The 25923-nt window shown below is 35.6% G+C and overlaps 1 protein-coding gene across 1 annotated transcript in view; it reads right to left on the bottom strand.

The window, feature by feature from the left end:
• Nucleotides 1-5312: 5312 nt before the first annotated feature.
• Nucleotides 5313-25923, bottom strand: part of TMTC2 (transmembrane O-mannosyltransferase targeting cadherins 2) — a 473463-nt gene continuing 452852 nt past the window's right edge. The window contains exon 12 of the mRNA XM_056116407.1: nt 5313-7931. Coding sequence (XP_055972382.1) covers nt 7752-7931 — 180 coding nt within the window. The 3' untranslated portion in view covers nt 5313-7751. The remainder of the gene's footprint in view (nt 7932-25923) is intronic.

Genomic DNA, 25923 nt, shown 5'->3' with positions numbered 1-25923 from the left:
GTCAGAGGGAGGGTTTTAAAAAATATATGTGAAACATTATTTTAAAAAAATTTCCCAAACTATCATCATCATAAAATACAAAAACCATGCACAGAATGCTTGTCTACAGCTGAGGAAACAAAAACATTCAGAAACCAATCATAATCACTTATTTTTAAAATAGCTCAAAAAAGAAAGCCTAGCGAGATAGTTTGAAGGGCTGAAGCACATTCCTTACACGTGCCATCCTCAAAATCGATTCCTGGCACCTCATCGGGTGTAGTCATGGTGATTTCCTGCACCGCTGAACCTGAGTCTAGCAAATCTCTGGTCCAAGTACTGAAACTTCAGGTCTACATAGACTGGCTGAGTATCAGAGGAGCAAGGTTCTTGGGCACTGCTAGGAATCCCACTTCTCCACCCCAAACCCAAACACTTCTCAGGATCCCCCCAGTATTAAAAAAAGACAGTATTAAAAGCAGCACCAATATTTATATGACCAGGACTTATTAAATGAAATTAGAAAAAGGTTCCGCATTAAGATAAAAAGCAATCTGTTATTTTCATTCCCCATACACATGTACTCACTTCTGACATCCATCCTCTAGTCTGGTTGACTGCTAATAAGTAATGTTTTGTTTCTTTGGTTTGGGGCCACACCTAGCAGTGCTTTCTCCTGGATCTGTCAAGGATCACTCTGGATGGTGTGGTTACCATGGATTGAACCCTGGTACTAAAAAAAGATGGTCCCTGTGGGTGACTTATGTGAGGCAGAGAGGAGAGAGATGACAATTTTCTCCGGATTCATCTCTGCCACCGTGAGGCTGTCTGGGAAGGCTATGCCTGATAAAGTCACTGATGACTCCTGAATGCATGCAGCAAGCCCTTCCAGCCCCACGAGGTTTCTGTCAAGTTACACCTGACATCTGCTTGGTCTTCTCAACATGGAAGTTGATCCTTGCCACCAGATTTTTCAGGGAGTTGCAGACTCAGATTGGAGCAAGGAATCACTCTCGCAGGAAAGGAAAGTCAGTCCTAGATATTATCCAGGGATACTGGGTTTTTGTCTAGTCTTTCAGAAAAGAATTTCAGGAATAGCAGAGCAGTGAAGTAAAACAGATTTTGTTTGGAGGGTTTTAGGAAGGGGAAGAAGGAGGGAAAGTGAGAAAGAGTAATGTGCTCAAGAAAGAACGTGGGCTTCTCCACGGATAGACAGAGACCCTATGCACATGCGAGAATTAGATATGGAAACAAGAAAGTACACATCTCAAGAGGGGAAATGCAGGTGCCACGTGCTCTTGGGTGCCACATGTGCTTGGCCATAAGGAGCACGTGGGTTAGGGCAGTATTTGTGTACCTTCCCTTTGTTCAATGTGACTTTTATGGGTTTCTCCAAGCCACTTCCATCTCGAACATTCTAGCTAGGTAAGAGTCTGTTGCTAGAGTTATTTCCAAGGGGAGAGGGTTGGGAGTAGTCTTCTTTGAAACTCCTTTTCTTGATCTTTGTTCCTGCTGGATCTTCTTTTGAGGGTCTCTCCAGGCTTCTCTGGTCTTGGCTAGATGAGAGTTAATCAGTTGCAAGGAAGGAATTGAGGACTCTTCAGTAATTTCCTTCAGGCTCTTTCTGTAGGGAGAGGTCCAGTCTCCTCAAGGTGGGCTCCTGAAGAATATTTTATCAGGTCTTGCTTTCTGTATCCACAAGGTGAGTCAGACATAGGACTGGTGACTTTATTACTAACAGGAAATTTAATTGCCATGATGTATTTGTGTGTGTTTGTGGGGGTGGTGGTGGTGGTGAAGGTTTCCCTAATCTACCTTCCTACATTAGTACTACTACATGCAGGACTTGCTTGTACTATCTCTCTGACACAACTGATAATGTTTTACTCCGAGGAGAGTACTGAATTGACCTAGACACTTTATCTTTATGATATTTTTAGGATTTTCAGAAACAAAGTTAATCTAATTTTTCTATGTATTTTTAAAAGTTTTTATAATCAAACTGACCTGATTACAGAGGAAATGTTATTAGTCTTTTATGGTGAACAAGAAAGAGATATGAGAGAAAATTATTAAAAATTATTTCTAGAAGTCCAGAGCTATTATTTGAAATATAAACCAATTTTATTCTTGCCATCTGACTGAAAAATAGCTGGTAGCTTTAGCTTCAATGAGTGATATTCCTGAGAAGTCTAAAGAGGTAGGACAAAAATCAGTAGCAAGTTTTAATCCGGACTTCAAATTGGTGAGCATTTTTTAGCCTCTTCTATAGTTGTATTATTTATTCTTGCTTGTTATACAGTATCCTCTCAAACACAGTGGTCCAATCTTGAGAGATTATTTATTGCATAACCAAAACAATCTCAAAATGTTTTAACCCAAAACTCTTTTAGTAAAAATTTAATTATTGCTAATGGAAATTCTGTTTCCCAGACTTCTTCCTTCTGGGAATTTCTGAAATTTTCCCAAACTATTATTTAAGAGTCTGTATTAACTTCATAGATTCCTATATGTATTTATATTGACTTCTTCAAGTTGTCTCACATATTTATAACTTTTCATCAATTGGGTCTAAAATTTTCTTCCTAAACAAAACCTCCTCTCTTCAATCTTTGGAAGCTGGCAATTAAACAAACCAGAAATATCCAAGAACAGATGTATGAAGTTAGGGGAACATTTTGAGAAACCAATAACAGAAATTTCAAGTTTAGAACTCAAATCCCAGCAGGATTCCACAGGAGAAAATACAGCTCAAATCTCAAAGGAATAACAACAACAAAAGGCCAGTAGGTGGTCAAGTGGCAAAGGAAGACCACCCATAAGGAAATAAGAAGAAAGTTCAAGTGCTATAGCCTGCTACTTTGCTGTAAAACTAAGCAGAACAGAATCAGCACTGTTGCCTTGCCATTTTCAGCTTGCTGTCTCCTTATACTGCATAAGTGGTTCCAACGTCTAAGCCAAGATTTCCAGCAATACCCCTTCATTAACCCAAGTTGAGTTTTAAATAGAAAGAAGCAAATTATATATCATTAAAATATAATATTTAAATAAACTGAAATCCGAATCCAAAGGTACACATCTTTAAAAATTTTACAATTTGTAAAATTCATAGAAACTCAGTTTCTTTCTTTGCACTAGAAAGAATACCCAAGACCCAAGACTTTAGAGATTTTTCTCCTTTTCTGTTGGTAGTGGAAATGTATGCTCTGTAAAATCTGCTATCACTGAGGTAAAAATATCCAAGTCACTGAATCTTTAAATCCTAACTTTTTATAAAGTGATTTTTAGAAACCTCAAGTTGATCATGAACGAAATAATAGATGTAATTTTCATTTATAGTACATTTTAAGGTTTTCTATTCAACAATGTGTCTGGCTGGAGAAACAATGCCAAAAAAGGAAATATATGACTCCTGCCTTTAAATATACCTTGATTTAAAAATAGATTTGATTATGCAATTGCTCCATATAGCAGAATTTCTTGATGATTGGCATTTCTACAGCTTGTGTAACTGCCTCTAGCTAGTTCTGGGATCTCAGTTAAATTACTTAACTTGTGGGCCTTATGTTTCTCTGGTGGAAAGTTAATGGCTATAGCTGCCTGTTCACAAGTCTTTTTTTGGCCCTCATGAATACACTTCTAAGAATTTTTTCATGTCTTACCTCTGTCCTAGTCTACACAAACTACTATAATAAAACACTTCAGGCTAAGTAGTTTACAGGCAACAGAAAAAAGCAAAACAAAACACTTTCAGAAGCTAAGAAATCTGAGATTAGGATCGCCAAGCACTCCTTAAGGCCTCTCCCAATTGCATCTCAATGACTTCTCCCAAGTAGAACTGTTGATAGGTCTCTGGGATTTCTGCTATCAGGGCAGTAATCCCAATCTCAAGAGCCCCTTTTTATGATCTATCCGCTTTTTCCAACCTCCTCCCCATATTAATAGCAATAATTAGGCTTTCAAAATATCAATGTGGAGAGGACACAGGCATTCAGATCAATGTCATTTGATCCTCATGATCATCTGCAGTGGAGGAAGGTAGAGAAAGTGATTTGTTGATCATCATAGTTAGAGGGATAATGTGGCAGTAAGCAATCTCATGTAAAAACCCAGTGTCCAGAGACTGGGAAAGTTGGGACAGGATCACAGGAACTGCTGGGCTTCAGTTAGGCCCAGCAACCAGTACAAAGCACAGAGATCTTCCCCATAAGCATCTGGTGGCAGAACAGAAAATAATGAAAGCCAGGACAAAATAGTCAGGGAATCATACGGGTACAATCCAGTAAAAGCCCAGGGATAAGATTTCAGAGGAGGGAAGTAAATACAGGCTAGAGAGTGATGAGAGGACAGGTCCTGTCCATCATACACTGGAGGACAGTAGGCCCTGTGGGATGGGACTTGGACATCATGCATGAGACAGGGCAGAGCCAGGGACAGGAAGGGTGACGTTGTTCATGGGTAAAGGGAGAGACCTAGACATATGGGGAGGGACTGGGACCAATCTACTTACACTGTACAATTTTCAAGAACCCACCAGTTCAGGAAAATCCACTTTCACAGTAGCAATTTTACAGCTGTACACCCACCTTGCACATGACCAATCTAGGTTACATCCCAGCAACCCATTTGGTCACCTGAGACCCACCAGGAGAGATCCCTGAGCTCAGACCCAGAACACTGCTGGGTGTGGCTTCCAAACAGAAACAAAACAAAATAAAATCAACACCTGAAAAAGGAAAAACTTTTTGAACCTTGATTTTCTTAACATTAAACCTAGAACACAGCCATAAATTTTCGTAAGTTGCTTATTACAATTCTGAGCAAAATTTATCCTGTAATAAAGGAATTGGAAAATAAATCAGAATCTTACTATATAACAATTTTAACAAGCTTCAAATTCTTCATCTGTCAGTTTGACCTTGCCTAGAGCATAAGGTTGACTCCTGAATGTGTCACACTCACATTTCTTACCAGAAAAGAATTGTTTGGTATCAGAACAGGATCTCCTAATTTGGTCACTTTTACCAAGAAAACAAACAAACAAAAAAACAAAACTGAAACTGGGAATTGATGCTGTTTAAAATATTTTCCATTACATTTTTATAGTTTCTCAATAAAACAAAAGAAAACTAAGTGCCATCTTTTCTGACCATGGCCAGCCTAATATCAGCAGGCCTTCATATTACTACTGAAATTAATATTACTGATAAATGAACCACAATATTTCTCATTTGACCCTCAATCTCTACTCTTAAAACACTTTCCCATCATACAATTAAAACCCAAGAGATTGTAAATGTGACTGTAGATTTAAAAAAGGCATATGCAAAGTATTTGTTATCAATGTTTTATTGTTGAAAACAAAATTGAAATTCTCTGGCACATAAAACAATTATTTCTACAAAAGCAAAGCCTACAAATCTTGATAATTTATACAAATAACAATTTCTCAAAAAATAAAATTTTAATTTAGTAAACTTGTCTTGTGCTCTATTTATTTTTTAGCACTGTCTGCAATAATCCACCATAAATCCCTGAGCGGCGACATTTTTTAACCAGGTTCTAAAGTCCCTCCCAGCCCTCCCACCAAAATGGTCAGTAACTAAGCCCAGCCCTGTAGTGAAAGGTATCAGGGACATTTAGTTATTAAATATCCATGCATTTTACGATGCAGGCCAATTATTAATGCTACTTGAGAACTGGGTCAACATGAAGTGCATCTACTGTGCCATCAGTGAAATTATTAAGAACCAAGTGTTTGAAAGGAAAAACCATAAAAATAAAGAATAAAATGTTAAGACTTGGAAGTCATAATAGGTCATTAACTATTTAAATAAATTAAAATGTTAGACATTGAATTCATAAGTAATTTCTTATACCCTTATATTAAATTGCATTTTTTGCAATTGCCAATGCAGTAGATGAAAAACACACTTCACCACCTTCTTTTGATTTGACACTGATTTGTTGTTTTTAATGATAAACGGTATTCTGCTGTGATTTAGTTATAATTTAACTTTTGACCCTCTGAAGAAATGTTAGTATACATATTAAGAGGGCATTCTAAATAATAACATTAACAGATCTCTCTCACTACATTTACCCTTCTCACAAAAACACTAACGCCATACGAATACTGCTCTACATTCTTTATCCCACCTATTTAGATATGTGGAAAACATAAAATAATGGAGAAAACATAATGTAATGTATTTTCATGTCCAGCTACTCTTTAATGGAGATGTTGATCATATATACAAAGTGTGAAAGAAAGAAAAAAGCTAATGTTCAGTTGCAAAGAACTGGCTTAATCAAGTTTTGTTATTTTGCTATGGTATAATAATAAATAAATAAATATGTAGGGTACTGCATACTACTTTCTCTACAAATTTGATAGATAGATGCTGTTTGCAAAGTTTTTAGTAGAAGAGTTTCACTGCAAGGAAAAAAAGCAAAGTTCAGTAATATTTCCTCCAATTCATTAAAGTTTTTTACTTGTGAAATAATCATTAAAAGTTACTACAGGGAATGAAATAGTATGTCAAATCACCTAGTGAAAAATAATTTTCAATTATGAAAAGCACTTAGGAGAGGATCTAGCAATGCAGGCTAATGCTATACACCATTATAGCTTAAAGTAAGTCATTTTGATATCCTTTGGGAAAAGCAAAATACAATAAAAATAATTCCTTAAAAATTATCAGTATTGCTATTTATGTCTCTAGTAGAAAGTGATTAGTATTCCACACTCTTTCCAAAATATAAAATCATTGGCAACCATTATTATATACTGCTTTACACGCACTTGATAATTTAACCAGCAACATCTGGGAAGCACAAGGCACCTCCCTTTTTGTTTAACAGTTTCTGGTTATTCGAAATAAACATGTTTAATTTCCTTTTGTTTAAATCCTTAATTAGCCAGGAACAGTCATTTTTAAAGGCAACATCAAAAAAACAAGGATTAATACAATGAATGCTTCTAGGCAGCGTGGGGAAAATATCGGTGACAATAATATGAAAAACACCTGCCTGATACATGCAAGGCTTCCCCAACCCTTCACAGAACACCAGGTTGAAGTGTGCTTTGCTCTAATATCTTTTTTCAAACATGGAAAAAGGAAAGCATGTTCAAAGAGCGAAAACTGCGATTTCCAAATCAGAAGACATGATATGTGCTAGTCAGGAAACAACAGTAGATTCTAACAGATCATGACACAGTACGAAAAGAAAGGGGGAAAAAATTGTTTCTGCGTTTCAGAAATTGATAAGCAGGCTGTCCCAGGGAGGAAAGACAGCAGCGTCAGGACAACCGGCCAGCTCCACTGCAATCCACGCCACACTTGGATCACTCCCAATGAACACTTGACCTTGATAGTTTACCCTGGCTGCTGGAGACCCCGACTTCCTCTCACAGTGTTTAAGGAACAAAACAGTTTTCTCATTTCTCTTTCCAAAATGAATAACCTGTGTAACTTAGACTCCTCCCCCACCCTTTAAAAACGCCGAAAGATCCTGTTTTTTTTTTTTTAAGTGCTCTGGTTTACAGTTCTGTGGGCAACAATTCCAGCCTCTCCGGAGGTTTCCCATGTTCCCCTTTTTGGTGTTAATAACGGCTGTGCCAACAGTCAAGTGGATACTCCAAGAGGTGGCAGGGAGTGACCTCAGTGACCTCTGCCAGCATCTTGGAGTCCAATCAGCTCTTGCCATAGCACTGCTGGGAAGTTCTGCTCGCTAGTGAATCACGGAGGGTGAGGCACTGCCCTCCTGTGTCAGGTCTTGGAAGTCTTTAAGCCTTGTTTCTCCATGATGTTCCAGAGTTTGCGGAGATTTGACTGCGTGATGACATCATCAGGCTTGAGCTGCAGAGCCCGCAGGTAGTTGGCCTCAGCCTTCTGGAGCCGGCCGTTGAGGTGCAGAATCGCTCCCAGGTTCATCAGAGCAGCTGGATACTGCAACCAGAGAGAGGAAGGAGAACCATTAAGAGCTCGCTCAACACTTTGCTTCCTGGAGGAGAAAAATCTTCATCCACTTATGCAAATGATTCCCTTATGTGGAAGATATTTTATGGAAGCAATTTAGCCATTCATACAAATAGACAAAGCTAACTAGCAAGGAAAAGATGTTTTCAAACAGCTGCTGTGTACTTTGTGCTTTAAAGGACCAGGCAGAGAAATAGTTTCTCTTCTTGGATGAGAAAGCAACTAGTTTTTCTAGTTTTTATAGCTTTGATGACCTAGTGATGTGGTCAGATATTATTTTGAAATGGAAAAAAATTGAGAATTTCAGATGGAAAGATATGAACATATTTTCAGCACTGTGTCAAGGCATAAAAAAATGAATGGGAAAAGTTGTCAAGTCCATATCCAGCCTCTGTGTGTTCCTTCTCTTTAATTACATACATTTTTGAAAATGTATGTAATTTATGAAAATTATGATAATTTATAAAAACCCTGAGAAAATTTTTAAGTAAACCTTTAAATTCTTTCTTAAATCTAACCTGAGAAGTTTAATGAGGAAAAAAATCCTATTTTTTTTAGGTTTTATACTTCTAATGGTGACTATTTATTATAAATATTAAAAAGAACATAAAAAGTGATAAAATGAGCTCCAGAAAAAAATGTAGCTTTTACAGGAAAAGACCTATGTCGTTTGTTAAAATGTAAAGTAACTTTCAAAGGATTCTCTAACATGATAAGTGTAATACAAACTTACTGTGCAAAAGGAAAAGCTAAAAAATAAATGTATGTTATGTAATACCACTTAACACAGGTGTTCCTGAAATTCTCAGGCATTAGTTAGTATCAAAAGTCTTTCCCCCCCGCAGAAATAATTCTCAACTTACTATCTATAAAGAAAAAGTCTTGTCTGCTTTAACTTTATCCATAGAAAGTTCTAAAAGGGATCAGAAAATAATTGGGGAGTTACATAAATGCATATTTTGAATAGCAGATAAAGTGTGTGTGCTGAGATTATGCTTTCATTTTACAGATGGTGTCCACTATTAATTTTCCTGGACACTGTGATACAGTCTAGTATAATTTACATTTTTTTATGATTTAGTATTCATACAGTGCATACATTTTAGAACTGAAATCATGTGACTATACTCTCTTCTGTAAAAACAATGACCTCCGAGCCCAAAACAATGCTGGGGAGTGACATGAGAAATTCAGAAGAAAACTGAGTGAAGATGATCAAATTTTAAAAAGAGATCTTATAACAGAAAAAGAAAAGCTGGATTGTGTTCTTGCACATTGACTATGACCCTGGCAAGATTCCCTAACATACGTGTGTCCCAATTCTTTTCCATTTATAGAATAATGAATGGGCACCAAATTTATACATGGTATTAGAAAGATAACATTAAAAAATATAAATGAATATAGGGGCCAGAAAGATAGTCTAGGGATGAAGGAGGTAAGGTGTTTTGCTTTGCACGTGGATGACCCTGGTTCAATCCCCTGCAACATATATGGTCCCTACTACTGCTAGGAGTGATCCTTGAGCACAGAGTGAGGAGTAACCCTTGAGCACTGCTAGGTATGGCCCTTCAAATAACATAAAACAACAACTGCAACAAAAACCTCAAAGCACACAGAAGAAGACCAAACCCAAACTCCAACAAATTAATGTGGCATATGGCATGCACAGAGCACACATGTATAGTTGTGATTATTATTTTTTTTTTTGCTAAACAGACTATCACTTTTATGTCAATGACTACATAATATATCTTTGGAAGAGTACCAAAATTCCTGAAGTCCTCAACTACTAGACATTATTTTTCAACTTTTCGACATCTTTTTTCATTTCCAAAAATAATGTTGCAAATATAAGCTATTTCTGACCTTCAAAAACCTTTTGGTCAGGATGACTCCATACTTATCAAGAAAAATACAGATGGTCAATTTCTAATTTTAAACAGCAATCCAAATAAACATAGCTCTAAATTATATGTGCAGGGAATAGCTCCACACTGAAAACCTAAAATAACACCAACTCCTCTGTCTTCCTAAAAAAATGTTGTTATCATACCACCCATTATTATCTTGAGTTGCTTGTATCTGGACACTTTTTCTGAATTATGCCTCCTCCACAGAGCTTAGCAGCACTATCATAAAAAATGAAAAAGAAAAACTACTAAACTGATGGTGAAATGTGCTTAGAGTCCGAATGGCTAGAGATGTAAATTAGATAAATGTTCAAAGTTCCCCATTATCCTGAGTGGGAAGAAAGAGAAACAAAACCACTGGTAAAGACGATTTCTTATGAACTAGAAATAGAAGAGGTCCAGAGATGAGAATGAGAGAAACCAGATGGCTCTGTGGAAGTTTTCGTTCTCGAATCACTTTATTATCAAAGTGTCTGTACCTAACTATAATTGCAACTCAAGGGGATTAAAAACACTCAGAGGTTACCAAGTCACACTGCCTGTGTTCCAACACCAGCTCACCCCTAGCGATATGTGTGCTTGGACAAGCCTAGTGAGTGTTGGGACCTCAGATTCTTCTATAAATGGATGCAAGTACTTCCTCAATTGGGCTCTGTTCAGACAATATGCAAATATAAAATTAGTGTCTTTTTCTTCTTTTCCCTATTCCTGCTCATCATCTCCTAACCAAAAAGGATATTCTGCTTGAAAATTTTTCCAGCCCAGTTTTCCAGTGGTGAGGATTTGAAACCCTTTATCTTAACAAGCTTCATAGTCTTTCTATGAAGGCTAAACCTGTAAGAGGCTGTTATGGAAATGGATATTGAAGTATATACAAGCATATAAAATAGTTCTACTATCATTACTAGTTGTATCTCAAGAGATTCTAATCACGTTAGAGTCACTTTCCTGACATTAAATAGGGAAAGACATTATTCTAAGAAAACATAATTTGAAAGTTAAGTTGGCTACTAAAATGAACTCTGAATGCTAATTAAATCAGTGTTTTGGAAATAATTATATCATACAATAAATCTTATGAATGTTTGTAACACCCACTATATTCTCTAAAGTCTAGTGTTTTAGCTGTGGGTCAAAACATCATTTTGGAATGTGTAACTGAATATGGGGATTGCTAAATGTGCAGCAAACAAAATATAATTCAAAAAAACCAGACATTCAATGAATCTGAGGTGTTTCTGGCAGCATTGCACCTGAATTTCCAAAGTAGTTAAGATTGGAAAAAAGTTCAAAAAGTCTGGCTATTCAAATAGCAAAGAATCCTAGTAAACTGAAAATGTGCATGTTTAAAATCATCATTTAATATTTTTAAGTTGCTTTCAATTTCTATGTTGAGATATAACTTTTTTGTGTGACTAGATCAATTTTAATAGATTAACTTCTTAAAATTTTAATAATTGACAAAAATATATTACACAATACTTAAAATGTCACCATAACTCCTTATTTGAATATGAACTGATTAAATTTACATACCAATGTGCACAAATATGACAAAGCAAATAGTATCACTGCTTTAGGTAATGCCTTGAAAATGTCAACAGTTATTTAGACAAAAACAATCTTGTCCATTAAAATTTTATGAGTAAAAATAGACTTTTCTTATATGACTGTTTCCTCTTTTCAATTGCAAGAGTTTTTAATCCTTTAAGTTCACAGCAGTTATTAGGAAAGCTTACTAGAAATCTACTGGGTGAAGTCTTAAAATATACAAGTCTTGTTACCAAAAAAATGTAATTTTGGGAGTACAAACAAGTCAAAGACGTGCCGAGTCTCAGAATCCACTTAACGACCTAGAAGCTAATTTTTACTAAGATTCCCCAGATGCTTTGTTTGCTCAGTATAATTTTAAAGGCAAAGTTTTGAGGTTATTTCCAGATCCCACATTATATCATTCTTCACTTTTGAAATGAAAGAGGACAGAGTTCCTATAAAACAAACATAACACCTAGAATCCACTCTCCATAAATTAGAACTCTTTTTTTGACCATGCGATTATTATTATTTTGGTGCTCAGGGCTAAACTCTGGCTATTTGCTCAGGATCACTTCTGGAACTGCTCAGGGACAATACCTGTTGCTGCAGATCGAATGATGGTCATCAGAAGACAAAGCAAGAATAACCCCTTTACTATCACTCAGACCCCAAGTGATGATTTTTAAATCAATATGTGCTCAAGTAAAATTTTATTAAGAGAAGTATCACATGGTATTTGATAGAATAGGGGATAAAAATGTTTTAAAACCAAATAACAGCACGCAAACATTTCTACCTACACAGACTGAAATGCAAGAGGGAGAGGTGACTGGTGGTCTGACAAAACACTGCGGATTGCTCTTTGCCAGCTGTGACTCATGGACTAGGGAACCAAAACTCAGCCACAACTGCAGATGATTTCCCTCACACACATCCCATTTTATTAAAGACAGCTGATGAAATTTTCAGCATGTTAACAAAGGCAGATGGCAGCTTGCAAAACCGGTAACATGGGGCTTGTGGCTCTGTACAACGAATGACATTTCTTTACTTCCTCTTTACCTCTTTACTTTTTCACTTTCTCTTTATTTCTTTACTTCTTTACTTCTGCTTTACTTCCAAAGGCTGACTGGCAGCCATTCTAAGACAACAAATGATGTATTTTTCAAGTTTCTAGGGAATTGTGCTTCTGTGGTTACCTGATTGTGGTCTTTGATTTATTTATCCAATATTGGAGGAAATAAGCAAACTTAGAGTAATTGATGTATACTTTGGTAGAGAAGAGCAAGAATAAGATTGTGGAGGTCTGAGTTATGTGTTGAGCGCTTAAGACTCCCAGCGTAACCAGCTGAGCTCACAGGATATCCTGAGTCAACTGAATTGGAAGCAAAGTCATTTTCTTGTCTCTTATCCATTACATATACTTAAAAAGACAAGTATGGAGAAGGAATAGTGAAACCACATGGGGACTAGAATTGGTTATTTGTGTTTCTGTTGAAAGTAGAACTAAAATGTAGAACTTTGAGAAAATGAGAACAACATAGTAACTGAGTTTTCTGTGTACCATTAGTCTCCGAAATTGCTTTCCTTGTAGAATGAAAGTCAACAGGCAAGAAAGCTATGAAAAGAAAGCAGAATGAGATAACTAACACTTCTAATTTGATAAATAATATGCTATACTCTTTGGGGATGTTTTCAAGATAACCACCTTTAACTTCCTTCTCAAAATAATTTGAAAACTTAAATGCTTTGGTAAAGTTTGAATTTTCAAATGGAGTCTCTCTCTTTTCAAAGTAGTTACCAAATAACTTAATAAAAGCTTGCACACTGCCATTCAACTGTATTCAGTTAAAACTGCTTATCCAATTGAATTTACTGAAGTAGTAACTATTTCATGAGACTTAAAATTAATGTATAAAATATTTAGAACACGTTAATGATCACATTATTTATGTAAAAATTGATGGGATCTCTAATTTGTGCCTTGTACATGGCAGCTATTTAACAGATAATTACTATATTAAATATACTAAAATTGTCTGTTTGGCTTAGTGAACTAAGTATATTAATTAAAATAAATCTGCATACCTTATTTACTTATTTAAAATAAGACTGTGTCAACTACGTCTCAATGGTGGATGCCAAACTAAAAAACTGAATAAAATCTGCATCATTCTTTGTATTCCTTACAGGTGTCTTTGTATACAAATCCAACTGACAAATTCAGGCAACTTTACTCCAAAATTTGTCTAAAATCTGTCCTCTTGTTATACCCAGTCCCTTTCTACCAACTTTAAGCTTTAATCATCTTTCCTTTGATTAGTAAAATTGTTTCTATAGAAATGAATTAATGGATAGCTGGACAAATGATGGGTGATTAAAAAAAGAATGAAGAAGCATGCAGATTTCTTTTTATTATAAATATTAAAGGCATTAACAGTTTTCAGACATAAATTACAATAAAAAGTGCTTGAGTAACATAAAATTTTATAGAGACAACTGAAACTGCCAAATATTTCTGAATTTACACATATATTATCCCCCCAAACCATTCTAATGAAGTTGGTATTTACCATTTCAGAGTATATTTTACATTTAATTTTTGTGTAAACATAACAAAGATATATTCACTACCTTAAATTTATAAGCTATCACTCACTCATGGAATGCAAACTTGCAAAACAGTCATCTGGAACTTAGTGGTTTTTTTTTCTTTCCTTTTGTTTTCTTTTTGTTTTCATATTGATATACATGTTATATATACACATACATACACATGATTGTTGAATTCCTTTACAGGAAATTCACTGAGTGACTACCCATTTTCTGAAAGGATAGACATGTAGACTTAAAAGAAGGTTGTGAAAGTCTGGAAGATAGACTGCTAATAGAAGACACATGCCTTGCATCTGCAGGGTTATGAGATTTATCACTGGTACCACATTTCACTGAGCACCAACAGGTATGGCCATAGTGGTCCAGAACCACTGGATCCAATTAGAACTGCATCGAACACTGAACTGTCATATACTGATAGAGTATGGCTGGGAATTGTCCCGAGGTCCTCTGAGCATGAATGGAGGATTTATGCCAAAAGGAAAAAAGTAGGTCATGCTAAAAATCTGTCACTGTCACTGTCCTCCTGTTGTTCATTGATTTGCTCAAGCAGGCCCAGTAATGTCTCCATTGTGACACTTGTTACTGTGTTTGGCATATCGAATACATCACGGATAGCTTGCCAGGCTTTGTCGTGAGGGTGAACCATAAATACCCTTCTTATATCTATAAAGGAGAGTCTCTAGAAGTGGAATTATTGGGTGAAAGAAGTCTTCAACTCTGACAAATAAAGTAAATTGCTATTCAAAAATGCCTCAGCATAAACATATAACAGGGATATCCTTAGACTATGCTCCTAACACTACATAATATAGTTTGCTTTTAAATGTTTTCAAATTTGAAGTTATAAAATAGCATCTTATTCACTGCTTATTTTGTCTTCCAGTTTTACAGCAAAATAAGCAACATCTTCATTAGCTTTTAACATTTTTTCTTCTTTCATCAGTTCTAAACATTTAGCCAGCGTATATTAACATTGTAATACTGCCACAAAAATGATGACATGTAAATGGTAAGGACACAAGGCTCCCAATATCTCAGAACAATTCTAAAAAATAATACCTAGTTTAGTGTTTCCTTGGTCAAAATCACTTTCCCAAGGCTTAAAATGATAGAACTACTGTTTCAACAACAACAAAACATTTTCCTTTTTCAAAATGAAGAATCTTTGATATCGGGGTTTTTTTTTAATGCCAATGAGAGGATGATGACTGAAATCATTTGTCAATGGGTAGGTTGTTGAGAAGGGCAGCAGGATTAACAAACAAAAATTCTATCAGAATCTGTGTGTGTATGTGTGTGTGTGTGTGTGTGTGTGTGTGGTTGAGTGGGGGGGTGTCCAGAATTACCACATGTGGGAGAAAGATGGCAGCTCTCGGCGAGTCACATGTGTAAAATACCTCTTTCTGGACTGCTGTCTGGCTTTCATCTTAGTTCTTTTTCTCGTAGAGAAAAAAAGGAAATTTAATGACAATAATATGTTTCATATTATCCTTCTCCTTGCTACTCCATTTCTGTGAGTCTTGCCTAATTTAGTAACTCAGCCCAGGCTAAGTAGTGTCCTATTATTCTCCCCACCTTCATTTTTTAAAAATTTCAATATGCTTCTCATATGACAACTTAGTTTTTTTTAAATAAAGGTTACATAGAGGATCAAACATTACCTACAGAAAGACTCTAGAAACTTGAGTCAAGTCCCAAGGAGTTCTTTATCACAAGCATCCAAAAGGCTGCTAAATGTCTCAGCACCTTACTGAGAGGTGCTAAGACATTCTGTCTGAGCCAAATGAAACTTCCATTTCTGCCATGTGCTGTTTTGAGACTCCATTTATCACACTGTTCCTCTAACAAAGATTCTCTTCCATTCACTTTTTAACAAATTTCTGCTCATTTTCAGAAAGAGTTTAACAATTTCTTATTCATAGCTTTCTTCTCTATGTTCTCATAGTGCTGTCTACATACATTAATTGCAACACTTACTGCAATGAATTATAGCCATTTGTTACAAGTCTCTCTTCTTTGCTGGAGGGCTAGAGAGAGACAGTAAATTTATTTTAACTGTCTTTGTAGTTCTAGAGCCAGACTGGCATATGAAAAAAAAACATTCAGTGAATGTATGCAGAAAGAGAAAAAATGGTATGGTTCAGCTGAAAACAAACCAAAAAAATGATGTAGGAGAGGTAAATTCTAGCTCACTATCAATGTACTTTTTTTTTTTAACATTATGGCTATAACTTTATTTTATTTTATTTTATTTTATTTTATTGAATCACCATGAGATAGAGTTACAAGCTTTCACGTTTAAGTTACATTTATACAATGATCAAACACCCATCCCTTCACCAGTCCACATTCCCCACTTCCAATCTCCCCAGTATACCCCTCTTTTCCACCCTCCCCCTGCCCCCATGGCAGAAAATATGCCTCACACACACTCTCTCTCTACTTTTGGGCATTATGGTTTCCAATACAGATACTGAGAGGTTATCATATTTGGTCCTTTATCTACTATCAGCACACATCTCCCATCTGCACTGATTCCCCCCAACTATCACTTTCTTAGTGATCCCTTCTCTATTCCAGGTCCCTTCTCCTCCCCGCTCATGAGGCAGGCTTCCAACTCTGGAGCAATCCTCCTAACCATTGTACCTACTGTCCTTGGGTGACAGTCTCGTGTTTTATTATTTTACACTCCACAAATGAGTGCAGTCCTTATATATCTGTCCCTCTCTTTCTGACTAATTTCACTTAGCATGATACTCTCCATGTCTATCCACTTATAAGCAAATTTCATGACTTCATTTCTCCTAACAGCCGCATAGTATTCTATTGTGTAGATGTACCAAAGTTTCTTTAATCAGTCATCTGTTCTCGGGTACTTGGGTTGTTTCCAGATTTTGACTATTTTGAACAGTGCTGTAATAAACGTATAAGTACAGATGCCATTTCTACTGTGCTTTTTTGTACCCTTGGGGTATATTCCCAGAAGTGGTATTGTGGGGTCATATGGAAGCTCAATTTCTTGTTTTTGAAGGAATGTCCATTACTATCAATGTACTTTAATGGACATTTATTGACTCATTACTATATGAGACATAAACATTTCTAAGTAAGTTGTGAATAAAAACTATATATACACACAGAAATAGTTTATATTTAATATAATTGTCGTGTATTTTAGCTAATGTTAGTTGTACATTTCATATATACCAAATACATAACTTATTTCTGATCCTATATGTGCTCCTCAAACTTATATATGTGATAGGGGAAACTTTTTATCCATGCAATGTTCAAAGCACTAAAAACAATTATACAGGTGGGGGTTAGAGAACTAGTACAGCAGGTAGGATACTCTTCTTGCATATGGCCAACCTGGGTAAGATCCCTGATACTCCATATGGTCTCCAGAGCCCACCAGGAGTTATTCCTGAGCACAGAGCCAGGAGTAAGCTCTAAGCATAGCTGAGTGTTGCCACCCCCCACTTGCAAAAAAAAAAAAGACAGATGAAATATTCACTGTCTTCAAGGAGGTTTCAGTTCAGTAGAAGAATACAAATTATTCTGCCTCAAAGAATCAGGTCTGTCTACAAGAAGGGTGCTAAGGCTGAGCTGTGGGAACTGAGCATTTAGGCAGAAAGAAATTATGTCCACCTGGGTATGAGGATTATGAGATAAGATGAATTATCTGGTTATTTGAGGTATTTTATTCTAATAAAATTGTAAGGGTAGTAAATATTTTGGAAATTTGTAGGTTAAATAGAAATCAATTTATGACTTTTAAAAGAAAAGGTAGTTTTAAAGCAAGCAACTAAGAACAGGTATAGAAATACAGAGAAGCTCGAATACTGAAGAGTCAGCATTTTAATTAGTTTGGAGATTAAGATGCCAATAATGACACCCCTCATGTTAATACTCTAAGACCAAGTCAAACTGGGCAAAACTTTAAAAACAGATGAATTAAATATCAATATAGACAAAAAAGAGTCACAACATTGTATCATAAAACAAAAAGCTGTAAGCAGTGAAATGATGATCTCAATTTAGAAATGATGTATGGGCTGGTGAGATAGTATAGTGGGGTAATATATACACCGTGCATTTGGCCCACCCATGTTTGACACCAACACCCATATGTTCCTACAACCTCCACCAGAAGTGATCCTTGCGTGCAGAGTTATGAGTAATCCCTGAGCAGAGCGAAGTGTTGCCTACTCCTCATCTATCCCCAGCCTCCAAAAAAGAAATAATTATTTGTAGTCCTTCACTATATTTATGGTTTAAGTAAACTATCTCTTAAAGAGATTTGCCTTAAAGAGTGTACAAGAAATTGTACACTCAAGGGAAAAAAAAAACACAAGGAATCTAGCAATAGCAACGAAAATTCTGACAGATAATAGAAGTGATTCATTTTGATTCTCAGTTTCAACACAGTATTTGTATTTCTGAAATAGCTTTGAATAAAACAAACCAGATACTGGTGACAGGCAAGACAAATGCTATATTAAGGGAGTAGTTTCAATTTGTCAGTGACACTTTTTATCTTGTGTGCTCAGTCTTTTCCTTCTACATCTGTCCCATCCCAGTGGGTATTACAAGAATGTTCATTTAACTTTTATGATGGGTGTGATTGCCACAATGCTGAATGTCACTCATTTCTATGGCAATCAAAATGCCAACATCTGAGGGCTGAAGGATAGAAAACAGTGATGGTAACAGTTTTTCTTAAGATTCTGGTTATTTCTAATAGATTTTAAAATGATCATCAAGTAAATTAAAAATATGATCTCAGAAGTAATTCTTTACTGAAGATAAAAACCTATTTTTTAAATTATGTCCCAAAACTCACAGTAATGTCGCTTCCATGAACAAATCAAAACTGTTAGATTCCAGGCCACATAAATTTTATACTGCTTATGTAAAATATGATAAATACATTATTTAATCTTGATTTAACTAGTGTGCTGTTCATGTTTTGAAGTTAAACTAATTAAAAGTTCAACCTAAATGAGAAAATGCACAAATGCATGATATAAAGTGCAGTTATACCAAAAGATAAAAAAAAAAGAATTCAGTGGAGTCAAACCTTGAAGGAAAACCATTTCTAAATAATGCAACAAAACCCTTGTTTTTAATCTCTAAACATATTTTTATCTCTAAAAACACCCAGAACTGTTTACCCTTACCAGTTTAGAGAGTGACTTCTAAAACCTAGAGCATTTTCCCCTTTTCTTTGAACCAGATTCCTTGAATGTTTCTAGTCCAAATAGGATTTAAGCAACATAATTCACTTGGTACTTTATTCATTTCTTTTTATCATGAATAAACGAGGGAAACATATGCATGCTTTCTCAATCATAATCATATTATACAGAAGGATTTCCAGCTGTATAGGCCATCCAAATATGTATGTGTCAAGCGTGAGTTTGAATATATCTAATAAAATGACTGTTCATTGAAACATGTCACTAGAAAAATCATGTTATTAAAATATATTTTAAAGTAGATTGGAAGTTGATACTTGAGCTCCTTTTAAGAACTCAAATATCATGGAAATAGAAACAGAGTGCTAGTTTGGTAGGGGGGTTGTAGGGGGTAGAGTGACTGGCCTCTTTTGCTATTATAAATGGATCTTCTGGACAAACAGTACAGCACAGCACAGGTGTAGACATACTGCATTGATAAAATCAAAGTTACACCAGAGAAGAAGACTTAATACATGTCTCAAAAAAGAAAATCAGGAAATGTTTCTATCATCACTTGTCTAACTGAATTCTATGTTGACCAATACACAGCTTTGCTCGGCTAGAAATGAGCTGAGAAATATTAGTTATTTCCATACTATAAGAAATGACAGATTGGCACGTGAATGGAACTTATAATTTTAATTATGTAAATGAGGACATCAGAACTCAAATTTGTAGATGAAAAGGAAATTTAGTTAGGCATACATACTCTAAAAAGGAGTTAGACAAATGTATCTTTTTTTTCCCTGTCACAGAACAGATGGGAACAATTGTGTGAACAAGTAGGATTGAGGCAAAGGTGGAAATGTCATTCAAAGCAATCACATTTCAAAATGACATTAGAAGAAGGTGCTAACAATCCACCCTCCCAAAGATTATGAAGAAACACATTTCAGAGAGATAATTTATCCTAGCCTTCATGCACAGAGAAAGTGGAAAGTTTTGTGAATTCTCTGATTAAGGATCAACTGATCAAACATAAAAGGCAGGAGCTAAGCAAACTCCTCCAGAAATGATAAATCTTTCCAGGAACTAAAACTAAAACATAAACATACTGCCTGAGTAGAGACAAGGGCCAGGAAGATTGCTCCATGGTTGGAAGCCTGTCTCTTGAGCTGGGGGAGAAGGCAGCTGGGATAGAGAAGGGAACACTAAGTCATGTTCCCTTCAATGATGTGGGAGGGATCGCTCGGGATGGGAGATGTGTGCTAAAAGTATATAATGGACCAAACATGATAGCCTCTCATTATCTGTATTGCAAACCATAATGCTTATAAGTAGAGAGAGAATAAGAGGGAAATTGTCTGCTACAGAGGCAGGAGGAGGGGTGAGGCGGATGGGGGAGGGATACCAAGGACATTGGTGGTGGAAAATGTACATTGGTGGAGGGATGGGTGTTTGATCATTGTATGACTGAAACTCAAACATGAAAGTTTTGTAACTGTAAAAAATAAAATAAAATAAATAGTAACTAGTGAAAAAAAATAAACATAACTATCTGAAGCATGGCATTCTCTTTGCAGTTTTATAGGACCAAACTATGTTGATACATGCTTAGAAAATAATGATAGAAGGTTTTCCCACATCATTTCAAAAAATATTCTATTAGGAAACACAAATCAAAGTGAATCCATGCTGCACTCAGAGCCATTATACTTGCCAATGTGTCATACCTGTTCTAAATGTGAAAATAAATCTATGGATGTGTGTCTTAAATCTTATAATGCCATAAATCTCATGACAAATCAGGGCAGTTCAATGCCAGAATTCCTGCCACTCACAAAGTATAAGTTCACATTACCACTCACACATCTATACATTCTATTATACACTTTTACACGATTTCTGAAATGTTCCCATTTGAAATGGACACAATCAAATTGTGTTTACCTTCTCCTAAATTAATACATGAGTGGCCACACATTTTTAGATCTAACAGGTTTTATTTATTTAATCACTGTTTTTTGGGCCACTCCTGGCAATGATCAGGAATTAGGCAATGATCAGGCAATGATCAGGTTCTACACTCAGGAATTACTCCTAGCAATGTTTAGAGGGACATATAAGATGCTGGGGATTGTATCTAGGTCAGGCACATGCAAGGCGAGTACTCTACCAGCTGTACTATTGTTCCAACTCCTATATCTATAAAAAGGTTTTAAAGACTGCCTAGCTGACATATTTTCCACATAACTGCTTCCAAAATTGTATATGACGAAGCCATTATAACTGTCTTTAGCTATTTACTAATATCTCAATCTCCTCTGAACAACTCTAATGTTGAATACAGCATATCTTTACTCTCTTTCCTTCCTTTTTGGGTCTACTCAGTTAACATGAAATAAGAAAAGAGCATCTCAATAAAGCAGTACCCCAAATCCTGAATCTAAGAAACCATTATTATACTTATTTCTTGGATACTTATTCACTCATACACACAAATAACATGAAAATAGACTGAGAAGGAAGGCAGGCTAATAGAATTATCTTGGATCTAATGACGAATCTTCATAGATTAATTCTTATAGACTTATTTTTAATACTGAGTAAGGGAACCATAATAATTATGTGGAGTATGTCAGCTATGGCTACAAAATCACTAATTTACATATTTTCAACAATTTTTAAAATAAAAATTTGCCTTGATAATGCAACAATCTTTAAAACAAATCTGATAGTGCAGTACAGAAGACTTGGCCACATATAATTTCTACCTATGACTCACATCTGAGCAAGCAAAATAAAAAGTAAATCTCTGGAAGTAAAAGGTACATCTTTTCGACTCTTTTATTTAAAAAAAAAACAAACAAACAGAGGCATCATAATATTCTAAAATTACATATTGGTTATTCTTCCAAATATCTTATAAATACTTCACTAACTACCTAATTAAGTTTTAGGCCATTTGTTTCATAAATCCTTAATGTCCATTACATATAATAATTAAACCCAATTTCAGTATGGCTGATATGATATGGCTCACAGAAATTAAGTTATGCTCTAGTGCTTATAATTTTTATTTACTTCAGCTAAGGACATAATTTAGAGAACATTTCCTTCTTTGGTTCATCCAAGAATAGTAGGAGTTAAGTGGTAATTTAAAAGGCAATACTCTTGAAAAATTAAGAGCATAGTCATTTACAGTGACAATGTGAAATGCATAGAAGCATTAGTGCAGTGGTTTAATGGATAGGCCTATTTAACTCAGATCAGGGAGAGCCCTGGGAGCATAGGAGCATAGCCACTCAAAAAAAAGGGGGGGAACCAAAGCATTAAAACACCATTGAACAAATCAATGGAATTTAGGGAAAAATAAATGATAATAATGAATTAACAATAAATAGTTCAGAAAATCATTGAAGAGACTTTTGGAGCCTACAATTAGGGTTTCTCCTACAGTTCTCTGATTATAATTCCAATTTGAATTCTTATTATTTCATCTATTACAATTTTCTGCCCTTCCTTTTAAAATATAGCTCATTCATTCATTTGATATCCAATTTTTGAGCAACTGTAGTAGAGATTCAGTAATACTAAATTAATAATTCTAAATCAGTAAATTCTAGACTTTACAAAGCTTATATTCTAAGACATAGAAAATCGATACCAAAAGGCAAAGCACATAGCATAAAATACTGGAATTACTCGAGAGAAAACATATAGAGATGAAAAATACAGCAACAAGTTTAAGAAATGTACATGTGGAGAGAGATCAAAAATTACTGTCTGTGGGTCACATCCAATCAGCTGCTGGCCATTTAGAAGCTTAAATTCTTAAATAATTGGAAGTGCTCAAAACAATAAATAATAGAGCATGGCTCATGAGAGTTATATAAAACCCAAACTTCAATGCCAATAAAGTTTTGTTTAGAAAGTCGTTCATTTATTATGTATTATCCATTATTTTTACAATGACATAACTGAGTAGTTGTGACTGAGTATTTAATATGCGGACACTAGTATAAAAGTTGACACTGGTGATGGGATTATTGTTGGAAAATTGTATGCCCGAAACACTGTTATGTGCAGATTTATAAAATTGGTACTGAAATAAATAAACTTAAAAATTCTAAATGACCTATTACGTTTGCCTTGCACGCAGCCAATATGGCTGACCCTAGTTTGATTCCGCCTCCCCTCTTGAAGAGCCCGGCAAGCTACCGAGAGTATCTCGCCCACACAGCAGAGCCTGGCAAGCTCCCCGTGACATATTCGATATGCCAGACACAGTAACAACAAAAGTCTCCAATGGAGACATTACTGGGCCCGCTTGAGCAAATCGATGAAAAAAGGGAGGACAGTGACAGTGCCCTATTACAAAGCTTCTTGAAACTTGGTTTACAAAAATAAATAGCTATAAAAACTTCAGAGGATTTGATGATATGTGAATGAAGAACTAATGTTGAGGGATTAAGCTGTCTGAAGAATGAAATGTTTCACTTATATTTTGAATGCTATATTGAAAATACAATGATGAAAGGGTCAAGATCAGTAGAGTAAATACAAAGTGATATTCATGACGATGACAGCAGAAGTGGAAGCTAGATTGTATGACCAAATAAACAACACACTGTCATGAAAAAGACCACAGGAAAATATTAGGAGCTCAGTTTTGTAATACAGAAAATTCTAGAGAATTCTCAACAAGTTGAATTACTAAACACCAATTAGATAAAAATTGCCTAAAAAAGATATGAAGGAGAGAGTTATCTGAGTGAATTCATAGAGAGGAGTGTAAGAGAAGAATTTGAAGGCTAAGATATTAGAAGGATTGCAACAAACAAAGAAGATGAAGGATTGTAGTGACCTTTTACGGAATAGTGAGAAGCTTTACTGATACCAACTAAAGAGAGTTTTTGCAGAAAGGAATGAATATTTGTAACAATTGTTACTGATATTTCAGATAAAATCAGAGTGAAGGACAACTGTATTTAATGTCACTGAGTGCTGCTTTAGTAACTGACAAAGAGCCATTTGATGACACCCTTGGAGAAACAGATCTGTTTAGAGCAGGTCCAAATGAAAATGGGAAGTTTTACTATGAAGAAAATGAAGTGGTAGTTATAAACAGAAATGAGCTTGAAACTTTAAAAGCTTTTGCTGTTTGCTCTTTTTAATTTGGGGAGAAATAAAATCATATTAAAACACTAATGGGGAAAATCTTGGAAGAGGGGCAAAATTTCCTGCATGAAGAAACAGAGATACTGAGAGTCAGAGAGATGAATGAATAGAAGGAGTAGAGTAATTGCAGGAGAAATCCATATAGTCGAAACAAAAGCACCTATAAATACATGAAAAAGGTGATTTGAGCTAGAAGTATGCACACTGTATCCAAAACAGGAAGATAAATAGCGTTATTAATGTAAGATTAGAAGTGGTAATGAAATCCTTTGCAGGTCCTTTGATTACATTCATATTTTAGTGGATCAGGAAGGAAGACTAACAGCTAAGTGTGAAAATGGGTAAACAGATGGTGAAAAATATTGGTGATAAAGTATAGGGAGTTATTAGAAAAACATTTAAAATAGAATAGAAAGCACTTTTATTCTTGCCACCAACCACAGAAGCTCATTTTAGGTTACTAATATTTAGATTAATATTTTTCCCACTAGCATTGGGCTGGAGCGATAGCACAGTGGGTAGGATGTCTGCTTTGCACGCGGCGGCCCACTGGGGTTTGATTCCTCCACCCCTCTTGGAGAGCCCGGCAAGCTACCCAGAGAATCTCGCTCGCACGGCAATGCCTGGCAAGCTACTTGTGATGTATTCAATATTCCAAAAACAGTAACAACAAGTCTCACAATTTGTTGTGAGATGTTACTGATGCCCACTCGAGCAAATCGATGAACAACGGGAGGACAGTGACAGTGACAGCATTGTTTACTTCAGGATGAAGCAATGATGTAGGGAGGGATGAATTTAAATAGGAGTTAATTTGCCTAAGCAAGAATGAGGCAAAAAATATAGATGTTGAAGTATATACAAGTGTGCGATTATAATGAACATAGGAGGAATAGAGGCATGTAGTAAAGAACTTCCGAAACAGATTTCCATACCTTGCAGGTGTCTATGATTGAAACACTTGGGGAGTGAGTAACAGTAATCAGATACCGAGATGCTTAAATGAGCTCATGAATGTAGAGAAAACAAGGCTTTCTTGAGAAAAAAAAAGTACAGTAAAATATATCAAGAGGATTATGGGGATTACATTCTGGAGTTTCCCTGATAACTGAACCTTTTGGGGTGACTAAATTTAATTTTGATGGTACCAAGAAAAACTTTTACCATACGGAAATTTTATCAATAAATTCTGGTATAGAGGTTTGGTTAGGGTAACATTTTTTCTGTAAAGCTTATTTTAAGATAGAATTTTCACTTACTAATTTTAAGCATGAATGTACTGGTATTTAAGTCTCTAGAATAGAGATGGGGAAACATTGTTCTGTCGTGTGCCATATGGACATTAATAACATCATTTGCATCCCATTCAATTCAGAAAGATGGTGCCACTGGCAGCCAATAAAAGTGTCCGTCCCATCATTTACCAGGGTTAGATCACATGATCATGCAGATCTTATACAGCCTGCAGAGATCAACTGCTTCCCACTGATGCTTTCAGGATGGCTAAGTGACTCATATGCTTACTTTTCT

Source organism: Sorex fumeus, unplaced genomic scaffold, assembly GCF_029834395.1.
Source record: "Sorex fumeus unplaced genomic scaffold, SorFum_2.1 ptg000003l, whole genome shotgun sequence".
Classification (NCBI taxonomy): domain Eukaryota; kingdom Metazoa; phylum Chordata; class Mammalia; order Eulipotyphla; family Soricidae; genus Sorex; species Sorex fumeus.
The sequence above is the reverse complement of the archived record's forward strand: the minus strand, read 5'-3'. Positions and strand labels throughout refer to the sequence as shown.